We start from the raw sequence: 13,400 nt of genomic DNA on the forward strand, positions 1-13,400 counted from the left end.
TGGCCTTGTTCTACACCACCGTTCTCCAAGGACACTCCTTCAGTGTGGTTGACTGAGATTTCTGTGTCCCTGTGCTCGATGCTTTTATTCTCACAGGATTGATTGACATTCTAATTAATTAATTGAACATTTACAAAGTGTTTCACACTGTGCAAGCTACCAAGTCTGTTGAAGAGTTCAGTGCAGAGGGGGAGACAGACAAGCAAAGGCACAGGTAGGACACGGTACGATGAGGCTAGAAGGAGGGGGCTATCGGGAGCTATGGATGGGAGAAGGCTCGCAGAGGAAGGAAACTGACAGAGGTTTGCCAGTCAGTGAAGAAAGGAGGTGACAGCATATCAAGTCTCAATGGCTGTGCAATAACAAGGCATTTCCGTGAATTTGAAAGAATTCACGACTGATGGAGAAGAGAGTCAAAAGGAGCTAAACATCATGGTGGTGAAGCAGGCAGGAATCATGATGCTGAGGGCGGCACCAAAAGGAGTTAAGATGTTAACTGGAAGGCAATGGGGGCCCTTGAAAGATTTTCATCTCTTGGTCTTCAAATGCACCTAAATCCCAAAGAAACATAAGGAGTGAATGTCCACAGAGTTGTACAAATGTATATCTCCTTAGTCTTTTAAACATCAGTCTATTGACCTGAATGGTCAGGGGGCAGTTAAAGTGCTGGTGCCTTTACATGCTTATCGAAGTGGTGGGTATATCGTTATGCTTCCATGATGTGCTACTGCACGCACCGTGCGCCATAATCTTTTGGTTGGCTTTAGGAAGGAGTGAAATTTCCAGTGAGAACATATGGTGTGGCGAGTTAAAAAGTGATACACGTGGTAGCTCCCTTGATAGCAAATTCAGAATGTATTTGCTTAAAAAGAAAAGGAGGATAATTCCAGATGAAAGGAAATTAAGATTGGAGGTACAGATAAAGAGACTTTTAAAAATGAAGGCGGCAGTTGCCTGCATCCTCTCTCTCCAGACCGTAGGTTGATTTAACTGTGTTTCCTGACAGCCTGCGGGGGCAATATTTACATCCACGATGCGGATTCTGCTGGATACGTAACCTCCCCCAACCACCCCAGCAATTATCCGCAGCACGCTGACTGCATTTGGTTCATAGCTGCTCCTCCCGGGAAGCTCATAAGGCTGCAGTTTGAAGATCAATTCAATGTCGAAGTAACACCCAAGTAGGTCACTTCCGTTTCATTTTCCTCCTACCCAGAGTTAGTATTTTTCAGCTGTCACATCTCAGAACAATTTCCTTCTTCTTTGCTCAGCAGCATATAAAGCAAAGGAAATCTAGGGACGGGGAAGGGAAATGCTTAACACCTGGAGCTTGAAAACCTTGCCTGCCGGACCCTTACCCATCAGCTGAGCAGATTATGTAAACAGACACCGTCCCTCCTGACCCTGTGCATATCCTCCAAGAGACGCGGAGGATGGCTGTCTGAGATTTATATTATCCGTCTTCCTCCCACAGGGAAAAGAGAGTGTCTCTGGTAGACGAATATTTATTTGGCCAGCCCCATACTCAGTGTCATAAATGATAAAGTATCTGTTTAACAAATGGAAATTTGTGACACCAGGGATCACCAGTGTCAGAAACGGGACTAAAGCAAGGACAGTACGATTTCCCAGTCTCTGTTTAGTAAGAATCTTTAAAGATTACAAACCAGAGGGTTTGTCTTACTATGTTGAACAAGATGGGATAACTACCTAGATTGAAAAAAATCTGTATCTTTCTCTTCATTTAACAAACATGTGTATACATCTGCATGAATACATGCAGGGTGCAAAGCTCAGGTATGAGAGCTTTTGCTTACCAGTTCTGGACTCCTGATATAATGCCACTCTCCCCTCACTGAGCATTAATTGGCTGGTTGACTTTCTCAAGAAATACTGGGTAAATACTTGTCCTCTTTTAGGGACATGGAAAATTCCAGCTGAGATTCTCCCTTAGCCCCGGTTACACAGCTATCAAGAGAGAGTTCATCTTTGTCATGTGAAATGTGTCATAACATCATGTGAAACAAAATACTTGTGTTTTGACATTCCTAGGGGTTGATTCAAGAATGATTTTTACATTTCTAAGACCAACAGAATATGGAAGGCGAGTAAATATTCTTCACTGTGGTACATGTAAAACTTGTCTTTCTAAGCTACAAACTGGAGTGTATAATTCAGAAAAATATCATACAGCATTTTGAAGTGACACACCACCTACACGGACTCTGTCATAGTGTCTACGCTGTGTTGTGTACATAGCGCTACAGAAATGCTGATTTAATAATGCCCTTGGAGAAAGTGAAGTCTTTATTATCAAAATATGTCAAAGCCATAGACTTTGCAAACTAAGCAGAATTTTCTTTCCACCATAGCTGTACGTCCAATTACCTTGAGTTGCGGGACGGTGCTGATTCTAATGCACCAATGCTTTCCAAGTTTTGTGGAGCTTCTCTGCCTGCCAGTCAGTTGTCCTCAGGAGAGGTGATGTATTTGAGATTCCGGTCTGACAGCAGCCCCACTCATGTGGGATTCAAGGCCAAGTATTCCATAGGTAACAACATTTTTATATTCAATAAGAAAGTAATGACAGGGCTTCCCTGGTGGCGCAGTGGTTGAGAATCCGCCTGCCAATGCAGGGGACACGGGTTCGAGCCCTGGTCTGGGAAGGTCCCACATGCCGCGGAGCAACTGGGCCCGTGAGCCACAACTACTGAGCCTGCGCGTCTGGAGCCTGTGCTCCGCAACAAGAGAGGCCGCGATAGTGAGAGGCCCGCACACCGCGATGAAGAGTGGCCCCCGCTCGCCGCAACTAGAGAAAGCCCTCGCACAGAAATGAAGACCCAATACAGCCAAAACTAAAATAAATGAATAAATTAATTAATTTAAAAAAAAAAGTAATGACAGAATAATTGCATTAAAACTTTTTAAATGATCATGCCATTTTTAAAGAAGCCTTTCTATCTGCCTAATTTTCACAGTTATTTTAATGATAGAAATAAGTAAGGAATGTGAATTTTAAAACCACAGTCATGTATCAATTTTAATTTTTACTTTAATTTCCATTTAAAAATACTCTTTTTAATGAACTTGAATATTTTGTATTTTTCCCTAACTTGTTAGTGAAAACCATATCCAGTTAAATTCTTGTTTCTTCCTCTTGTCATGAAATATGTACAATATTAAATTGCAAAACTCTTTAGTAGTCAAATAACTATTTTGAGAACAGTGACTTTGACCTCCTCAACATTAATAGATAATCGAGATTTTTTTTCCCCTAAATCTCTAGTGCCAGGTCATTCATTCAGTGTTTTGATTTCCTTCCTTTAAAAAATGAGTAATAAATAATGCATTCTGAAGATTCACTACAATACGGTCACAATTACGTAGAATTTAGTATCTGTTGGGTCTGAACACTAACCAAACATATTTAATGCATTCAAAACTTGAAAAGCCTAGTTGTAACAATATTTAACCTACACCATGGGTCATTTTATGGCCTGAGGCAAATTGTATATAATTCAATCTCCCACATCCAGCTGATAAGAAATAATTGGATAGTAATTTTCAAGGCCCTGAGATACCCATTACTACAGTAACACGTTTATTTGATAAACTAGAAATGGCAGGCGTGACTAATCAACCACAGCATTGTTTTTAGCTGAGCTAGGACTTAGTCTACAGAATCACTAACACAGGGTACTAGGCAGGCCCTATCAATCTCTCAGTTAGTTCTGGAATGAAACCTACTTGCAGCTAATAGCTCTTACATAGTGTCCCAAGAGAATTCATGAGACGTTACAGAATATGCCATTCAACAGTCTTTCCGTCTTCCCTTTCCCATTATTAGATTGGACTTGTGGTATCATTTCTCTGTACACCAATAGCAGATTTCATGTAGTAAGAGAAGCACAAACTAAACCTTTTCAGTATTTTTAAAACTTCAGTTCATGTTCTCTTGGCACCTAAAAGCTTTTAAATGTGCTCGTTAAATTAAAAAAAGAAAACCTATGATAGAATATTGCTCTTTTTCTGCAGCCGAATGTGGAGGAAGAGTGACAGGGCAAAGCGGAGTCGTTGAAAGCAACGGGTACCCAACGCTTCCGTATACAGACGACTTGTCCTGTGAGTGGCATCTCCAGGGACCCTCGGGACATTATCTCACCATCCGCTTTGAAGACTTTAACCTTCAGGATTCATCTGGCTGTGAACGAGACTTCGTGGAGATCTGGGAAAACCATACGTCTGGTCAGTGAGATATGTCTGCTGTCTTTTGGGGGTATCTATTTTCACAGGTTACTCATTCAGCCTCTGAAACTTCCTCACTTTCAAGTAAGGCAAGACTTTTTTTTTTTTTTTTTGCGGAGAAGTGCAGATCAGTCAGCTCTGGACAGTGCCAGCTTTTCTCTCCCTCAGTTCTTACCCATGAAACAGTGGTGTCCAAAGCCCCGGTGTCATTCCATAGCTCATCCTGAGGCCACACTGAGAGAGCACGGTGTGCGGAAGGTGTCCTCTTCCAGGGAGACCTTCCAGGGCCACACTCAGATGTTTGAGGGGCATCCTGTAAGGGAAGGAGGGAAAAAGGGTAGTGTACCCTGGAAGTACTATGAGGTGGGTGCTTGTCCCTGTCGCCTGGGACCATTTCACTAACCAAACGAGCAAGCCTCCCCCATTGTGCTGGTGCCCTTGGCTCTAACTGGTTGCTGTTTTTGTCACACTTCCTCATATACTTGGATATATTGATTTTTATTCATGTTTGACCTGCTTCTCTTGCCAGAGGTCACCATTTCTTCCTGGGCAGGGTCTTATCCATTATTGTTTTTTTCTTCGTACATGCAGAATTTCTCAAGTAGAGGTGAAATGAAATCAATCACCTGGACATATAAATACTTAATTATTTGACTCTCACAGGTAACTTACTGGGCAGATACTGTGGAAACACCATTCCTGACAGCATAGATACTTCTGGCAATGTTGCTTTGGTCAGGTTTGTCACAGACGGCTCTCTCACTGCCTCGGGATTCAGACTACGGTTTGACTCCAGCGTGGAAGGTATGTTCTTTGATTCATTATATATATATATATATATATATATATATATATATATATATATATATATATATAATTGAGCACCTACATTGGATAGACACTCCTCTTAGGCCCTGGTGTGACAATAACTACAGACACCGTGACGCTTGTCTTCCTGGGCCTTACTAGTTTAGTGGAGAGGCAGACATTAATCAAATAGTCACACCAATAAATGAAAAACCACAACTGCAATCAGTGCTACAAAGGAAAGGATCTAGCGCTGTGAGGGGTGTGAGGAGGTGAGAGCCGAACCGCATCCCTCATCTCAAGAAAGCCAGTCTCTTAGTGCTCCAGTCACTCAGAATTTGCATTCCAAACTCCCTGACAAGCGCAGGAGAAATAAAGATCTTGTCTTGAAAAAACTGGATGATGACTTTCGCCTTCTGATTTTCCTGACTCTGATGATTACGGCACTTACTGGACCCTCATATTTCTTGGGCCATGATGACAAAAGGCTGCCAGTGAACTACCATCTATGGAAGCAGAGATTAAATATTAACTATCAGAGGTAGTCCTCGTGTACATACAGTGATAAATAAGAGCACTGATTTTGTCTAGTGGGACAATTAAAAAAATGCTTTACTTTTGAGAACATTCCTTATAGGATTGGATTGGAAGTTTTCTTGGTTTTTTGGGTTTTTTTTTTTCTTCTCTCTCTTTTTTTTCCCCCCCTTCAGCGTGTGGTGGGGATCTCCAGGGCCCCGCTGGGACCTTCACTTCTCCCAACTACCTGAACCCAAACCCTCATGGCTGGATGTGTGAATGGAGAATCACTGTGCAGGAAGGACGGCGGGTCGCCCTCACTTTTGACGACCTGAGGCTAGAAGCCCACGCATTCTGCAGCAGTGAGCATGTGACAGTAAGTGTCCCCTGCCGTCAGGGATGGTATAGTCCATTGTTTAAGGAGTTTATTGCCCCATAAGTCACAGTCAGAAAACTAGGTCAGGAATATTCCCCTCCGTGCAACTGTATCTCACACAAATTCTAAGTATTTTAGATAGAACAAAGTCACAATAAATGTTTGCCATAATTTTTATAAAAGCTGTTTTAAGAGACTATTAGTTGTCTCAACCTATATCAGGGTCATAGGCAGGATAAATTTTCAAGCAAATGATCATTACACATGGAAAAACCTGTGTAAACCGAGAAGTTAAGCCTATGGGTAGCACATAGCTGATTGGGACCAGAGTCACAGGACAAGCCACCACCAAAAGTTTTAAGCAGATGGGTGGTCCTGCATAATTACTGTTCTCTGCTGGACGTACCGAGTGACTCCTCTGGAAGACCAAGGCCGACTGTCTTCCAGGTTGCCAGGCTCATGCTTTGAGATTATACCCTTAGTATAATCTCAGATATTATATTTGAGTATAATATTATATTTAAGTATAATACCCTTAGTATTCTTAGCTTCCCTTAGCAAAAGAAAGCTAATGAAATCCCTGAGTGTTAACTGTGAACGACAGATATATATGCATTTATACTGTATTAACTGTAGATGAATATTAGTATATTTTCCACCCAACTTGCCGTTTCTCCAGTCTTTGTTATCTCAGTAAATAAATGTTCCAAACTTCTGGTTCCTCAGGTCCAAAGCCTTGATGTCTGTTTTGGAGTCCTTTCTTTCACACCTTAAACTGCACCCATAAGCAAGCTCACTCGGCTAGATCTTTACAAGAGATCCAGAATCTAACTACTTCTCACTACATCCACTGCGACCGCCGCCATCACCACTCATTTAGATTTATTTTAGTAACTTCCAACTGGTCTCTACTTCCACCCTTGCCCCTCTGCATCTCAACACAGCAGCCAGTGTGATGGGTTTAAACCTAAATCAGACCATGAGGCTTTCCTTGAAAATCCTCTAATGACCTCTTTTCTCACTCAGAGGGAAGTCCCACATCTTCATAATGGCCCAACTGGCCTTACATTATCTGCTGCCCCTTCCTTCTCCTACCCATGTGTCTTATCTCAAACCCCCCTCCTCTTGTGCTCACTAGGATCCAGCCACACTGGCCTCTTTTCTGTTCCTTGACTGACTACCCTAAGGTGCACCCACAAGCACTTCCCATGTACGGTTGCCTCTGTCTGGGATGTTCTTCCCCGGGCGGCTTCCTGGTTCACCCCCTCAGTTCATTCAGGGCTCTGCTCACATGACTTGGTCCGAGGAGCCTTCCCTAAGTACCTTCGTTAAACAGACCCCACCCCACCCGGGTCTGGGTTGGTTTCACAGCACTTCACACCAGCTGATGGTCCTCGCATCTGTTTGTTTGTGTGTTGGCTGCTCGCCCCACTAGAATGTAAGCTCCACTTACAGGGACACGCACTTCGCTTCGCTCCCTGCTGAATCCCCAGCGCCTGGCACGTAATAGACACAGTCATTGTTGAACGAATCCATAGTCGAAGAACTAGCATTATCCTTCTCAAAAATGAGCCACTTTTGTTTGTAGTTTCATTGTCTCCTGCTGGTTAGTGAATTTCAAAAATATGAAACATCTCTGTATGTTACCCTCTCTTTGTATTGCTCTAAAATGGTCATATTTAAGCTTCAAATTTCGCTCTCTGCTTCCAATATACGAAGGACTGAAATGTTGTCTTTTATCAGATACTGAAAATCACAGAGCCCAGTGTGCTTTCTTTTATTTGGAAGCCAGGAAATTTTGGACCTAAGTTTTCTTATTTTAAAGGAACATTTTTTTCCTATTGTTGAATGAATAACACAGAGACAAGAATGAAGTAGAAAAAAAATTAACCACTCCCACTATATCATATTCTGAAGCATTTTCTTATCTTTTCTTGGCAATGAATAATACTATGTAGTTGTAATTAGGTGACAGAAATTCATTTGTACACTAATTTTCATCAATTTCTCTCATTATAAATACAGTGGATGCTATTGAATGGTATTTGGAGAATTGAGAAAATAAAAAATATAAAAATACTTGGAGTTCTACATAGCCATTACTAAAATTTTGATGTATATGTTAACATTTTTTTTTTCCTTTGAGATCGTATTGAAATATAATCATTAGGACTCTTACCAGCAGAATATTCACATGCCCTACGGGAAAAGTCATACTTTCGGAACTCATATAATAAAATAAAATCTACAGCATCAACCACAAATTCTGAATCATGTCTTGTCATTTCCCCATCTCTGAATCATAGATGCCAAAGGCACCTACTTTTCAACTCTTTCAGCTACTTCTTTTGGTATTTATGTCATTATTTCAAAACAATATTCCTATGCTGCTACTACTCTATTTTTTCTGTCTTAGACATTATCTATCCACATCCCACTGTGGAAGATGAGGATTTAGCTGTCTTCAGAAACCGCCCCACCATCACTGCAGATGCACGCGGGGTACACGTAATTCACTTACACCCCTCAACTACCTCCCCAAATACTCCTGTCACAGATTTTGTTAAATTGTTATTCAAGGTTTACGTTAATATTATTATGAAAACATCACTCCCACTTAAACCAAGTAGTGTACTCTGTTAGCATTTGCTTTTGATTTTCCAAGTAATAATAATAATTATGTCCCTTTTACACTTTCATGGTTTTTCTTGGTTTTTCACGTATCTATCACTAATTCTTCCACACACTTTCTACTCCAGGTGTACATCCCCACCTTATACAGTAAAACACATCTATCAGTTCTATTCATTTTCCTTAGCAATATCTTCCTTGAGCATTTGCCCAGCAGCTGCAAGTCTGATTCCGCTGCCATGCCCACATTTCCCTACATCATCAAATTTTCAAGTCCCTTCATTTCTCTCCTGGGCTGGATACCTGGCTTTATGATATGCTCATTTCCTGTTCTTGGTTCATTTCCTCTTTGGGCGAGGCACATGCTCTGTGGCTCCCTAAGGACGTGGGCATGGGTGATAAAGTTTTTGAGGATGTGTATACCTGTAATTATCCTTATTTTATCCTTATTCTTTGAATATATTAAATATTTTAAAAATCATATATATTCTGGGAATTCCCTGGAGGTCCAGTGGTTAGGACTCCACGCTTCCACTGCAGGGGGCACGGGTTCAATCCCTGATTGGGGAACTAAGATCCCACAAGCCACACGGTGTGGCCGAAAAAAAATCGTATATATTCAATATATTCATAGTCATATGTATTCAATATATTCACGTACATATATGATTATATTAATCATAATTTTGAAGCTTTGTGTTGCTCCTTTGGGGGTCAGTTTCCTTCAAGTTCCTGTTTCCAATTATATTATATTGGTCTTTGCCTTTTATGTTGGATGTTTCCCTAAATGTCTGATGACCTTTGACTGTTCATTCATATTTAAGAATGAAGTACTAAAAAGTGATAGGAAGCTCTGTGTTCATGACTGGGGCTGTCAACTCATGGGCTTCATGGGAGCTGACTGAGGTGGGGACTTGGCCATTGAGTTAGGGGAAACCACATATGTCATATTACAGGTCTTTTCCCCACAGGGAGGTTAAAACATCAAAGAATCACTTTCAGAATAAATTTCTGAATCTTTAATACAATGTCCATATTCCTTTTCTTTGAAGTATATTTTTATGGGTTCAATGCTTATTTTTTTTTCCTCTTCACTCTGCTCCAAACAAGGGGGTGTGGCTTGTCCTTCGTTTACTCTTTATTTACTTGAGAACTTGGCTGAAAAGAAGAAAGGAAAGGGGGGGTGGGAGGGAGGGAAGGAGGGAAGATGGAAGGAAGGAAGGAAGGAAGGGAGGGAGGGAGAAGAGAGGGACCCTTCCTAAGATCTACAGGTTGCTTGAGGGTGGCTTTGAGTGCACCACTTCTAGACTAATGCCTCATCCAGCGACCCGAGCATCCAATTCCTCCAAACCCAACTGCCTATCTCACTCTGTGCCCAGATGGAGGAGAGGAAAAGCCACAGCATCCCGTGTGCACTATGATGAGACATATGCCTGCTTTTATTCCTGCTTTTAGCACATTTTAGAGCTTGTCCTGAATCTCATATACCTACTTCTTACCCCACTGTGTTCTGGGAGTTATGGTTTCTGAGTGTAAACAGGAGTAGAGGAGGAAAGTGGAAACAGCACTCTTGCTGCTTCTAAAAGCAGGAGTTCACGTGATAAATGGACGCCTCACAATTTTTCATCATGGTGACTCTGAGCTCAGGGCAGACGTTGGGGAAGGGATAAGGGCCATTGATCATGGTTTTGCACATATTCCATTAGCCTTTTAGTTGTGAATAATCCGTTTTGATTCTGGCAATGTGTTGCCCATTCCTGTTTTTGGAATTATTGAAATACTTGTCACTTTCCGTTTCCTTATGCATTACTTCATGGTTTGGAATCAGAGGGATAATTTGAATCCCAATTTTATTACTACTGGCTCTTTGAACTTTGGCAAATTGCATAATCTTTCTGAATTCTAGTGTCTTAACCTGGAAAACAGGGGTAATATTTTATGTCTGAGAGGTTGTTTTGCTAATTGGATAAAGTAATCCAAATGGGTTATTAGCAGAGTCTGGCATTTTGTCCATGCTCAGTAAATGATAGGAAGCGCTGTGTCCTGTCCTATGAGCCGGAAGTCACTTTAAACCAGAAGCCCCCGAAGAACGAAATTTAATGATCAATTACAGTAAACAAAAAAAGCATACAGCTTTTGTTACGGAATACATTATCCCTCTCCACAGCTGTTAGTGTCATACTCTGCCTCATTATTTCTAATTGTAAGCCATTCAAATCCTTTTTAAAAACAGGACTATCACTCACTCAGTCAATTATTGTTTACTTACTTCTGGACCTTTCTTGAGCTGTGCTAAAATATTCGCTTCGTTTTGTAAAGAAGTGGAATAACATTTTGCCAATTATCGTAACTATGTGCATAACTGGAGTTGTTTAATATTTTGGAGTCCACAATACTCTAATCCATTTTAAAAAGTTCAAACCAGTAAGAAAATTGAAGCTTTGAATGCATAACTAATTAAGAAAGAACTATTATATAGAGATTGATTTTTTAAATTACTTGGGTGGGAGGGAAATCCAAGAGGGAGGGGATATATGTATACATACAGCTGATTCACTTCGTTGTACAGCAGAAACCAGCACAACATTGTAAAGCAATTACACTCCAATAAAAAAATGACATTTAAAAATATTTGAGTTCTTCTGTACTTCAGATCATCAGAGATTAACATTTAAGCCTTCTTTCCAAATATCAAAGGTCCTGATGGATTGTTAAACAAAACTGTCCCCCAGTGAACTCTGTGAACTAAGATGTGAGCGTGTTGGCGTAGCTTCTTTACATTTTGAGCACAGTTTCCAGTTGCAGAGAGCACAGCGGTTTTTCACTCGTCACCACATGGCAGGAGGGCATGACTGCAATTCTTCCATTTTAGTGCAATGACCCTGAGGCCACAAAATGTGCTCCGGGTAACATGGTGGCTTGTGGCACTGGGCTAAGTGCCCATATTGTTAAGTAATTCATTTTAGCACAGAGTTTTCTTAGAAGGAATTGTGTCTGGTCCGGGAACGTAACCTCCTAGGCAATACTCAGTCAGATGGACTGTGTCTAAAGGTTAAACTGTTTTCTCCGACAGGTATTTAATGGCATTAGAAGTAACTCACCCCAGCTAGAGAAACTGTGTAGCAGCGTGAATGGCAGCGATGGGATCAAATCTTCGGGAAATGCGATGAAGGTGGCTTATTCCACTGATGGATCCAGGCCATACGGAGGCTTCTCTGCCTCCTATACGTCCAGTGAAGACGCAGGTAACAGAGGATGTTATAAATGCACCTGTGTTATCGTCTGCGCTGCAGGTGTCCCACGGCTACTGCCCACAGAAGTGGAGCCAACCGCGTCCCCTTTAGAGATCAGAGTCACACCTCGGATCTTCCACAAAAGACAAACATAACCAGATAGAAAACCCAACCCCAAAACCCCCAAAACAGAAGACAAAAACCTCTAGTTCTGGAAAGAAAACTGCTGTTGTGAATTAGAAAATTTTAAAAATGCTGTTAGAAGAGCTTCTAGCTCAGTTCTGTGCAGTGTCGCCGTAATAGTTGGTTGCCAGTCCCGCAGCCCTTGGTCAACTCCTTTATCCTGGAAGAGGGTAACTCCCTCTTGAGGGGCAGCTTACTCCCAGAGAGTAAGTAAAGTAATTGCAGACACACGGCTTTTATTGTTTCTCAGGCATCCATCCATCCATCCTTACACAGATTTCCAGCGTACGTGACTGAGGGGTTCATATACGATATAGAGCATTTAAAATTAGCAAGATACAGCCTTTCTATTCTACATATCCTCCTACTTTCTGGATTGTTGTTATTATCTAAGAGCTTTAAAATTTAGGAAGAGTGGAACTGAATATTTTTTTAAAACCTTTAAGTTATTTCATTGATACAAGGAGCATTCGTTCCCTATTCAAAGGAGCAAATTCATTGGAATGCCAATGTTATATTATCTGTTTTATCCAATTAAATTCTCGGGTCAGGTGGAAGATTGCTAAACAGTTGCCATCAGGACCACCATTATATTTAGATATTGCTCTAAATTAAATGTTAATGAATAATAGGCTCACATTAGGAGATACTGACACATAGCCAAACCCCACCCACCTAATCTACATCTTCAGGAAAATCAAGAAGCTGCTTACTTTTGTGCATCTTTCTTTCTAAATCCACAGCAACCACTTCGGTAGGCGGCATGAGGAGCCAGCCCTTCACCCACAACCCTGACTTCATCTAGAGAAACAAATCAAAGCAATAAAAGAGCTGCATTGGTTGCTGTAGTTATTTTTTTCTGTCTTGTTTGTATCTTCTGCTATGGCATGGATCTGACAACTACTTTCTCTGTTGCCTTCTGTTTTCTTAGTGTGTGGTGGGTCCCTTACAAATTCCGCTGGGGGAAACTTTACTTCTCCTGGCTATGATGGAGTCAGTAATTACTCAAGAAACCTAAACTGCGAATGGACGCTCAGCAATCCAAACCAGGGAAACTCCTCCGTTTACATTCATTTTGAGGATTTTTACCTAGAAAGTCACCAAGACTGTCAGTTTGATGTCCTTGAGTTCCGAGCGGGTGAGTCCAATCAAGGAACACGTTCTCTCATTCACCTGCAGCCTTCTTCTTACGCCTGGAGGCCACCAGCAATGAAGGGAGACAAAGGGCTGTAATGTATGTATTATATATAAGATCCAGAAGAACGTTGTTCGGACAAAGCCATCATTCTGCACATGCCCAGCTGGGGACAACATGCCCTATAAACGGGGAATGAGGTGGATCAGTGTTTTCAACTAGACCCTATGTCTCAGTTGATGTGACATTTACCCAGGAGAGATTCCGGTTTGTC

The 13,400-nt window shown here is 41.4% G+C and overlaps 1 protein-coding gene across 1 annotated transcript in view; it reads left to right on the forward strand.

The window, feature by feature from the left end:
• Positions 1 to 13,400, forward strand: part of CUBN (cubilin) — a 267,353-nt gene that overhangs the window by 179,606 nt on the left and 74,347 nt on the right. Inside the window, exons 44-50 of the mRNA XM_059910072.1 lie at positions 1,007 to 1,181; positions 2,373 to 2,551; positions 4,036 to 4,245; positions 4,909 to 5,049; positions 5,763 to 5,944; positions 11,649 to 11,820; positions 12,923 to 13,129. Coding sequence (XP_059766055.1) covers positions 1,007 to 1,181; positions 2,373 to 2,551; positions 4,036 to 4,245; positions 4,909 to 5,049; positions 5,763 to 5,944; positions 11,649 to 11,820; positions 12,923 to 13,129 — 1,266 coding nt within the window. The remainder of the gene's footprint in view (positions 1 to 1,006; positions 1,182 to 2,372; positions 2,552 to 4,035; positions 4,246 to 4,908; positions 5,050 to 5,762; positions 5,945 to 11,648; positions 11,821 to 12,922; positions 13,130 to 13,400) is intronic.

Source organism: Balaenoptera ricei, chromosome 2 (genome assembly GCF_028023285.1).
Source record: "Balaenoptera ricei isolate mBalRic1 chromosome 2, mBalRic1.hap2, whole genome shotgun sequence".
Lineage (NCBI taxonomy): Eukaryota > Metazoa > Chordata > Mammalia > Artiodactyla > Balaenopteridae > Balaenoptera > Balaenoptera ricei.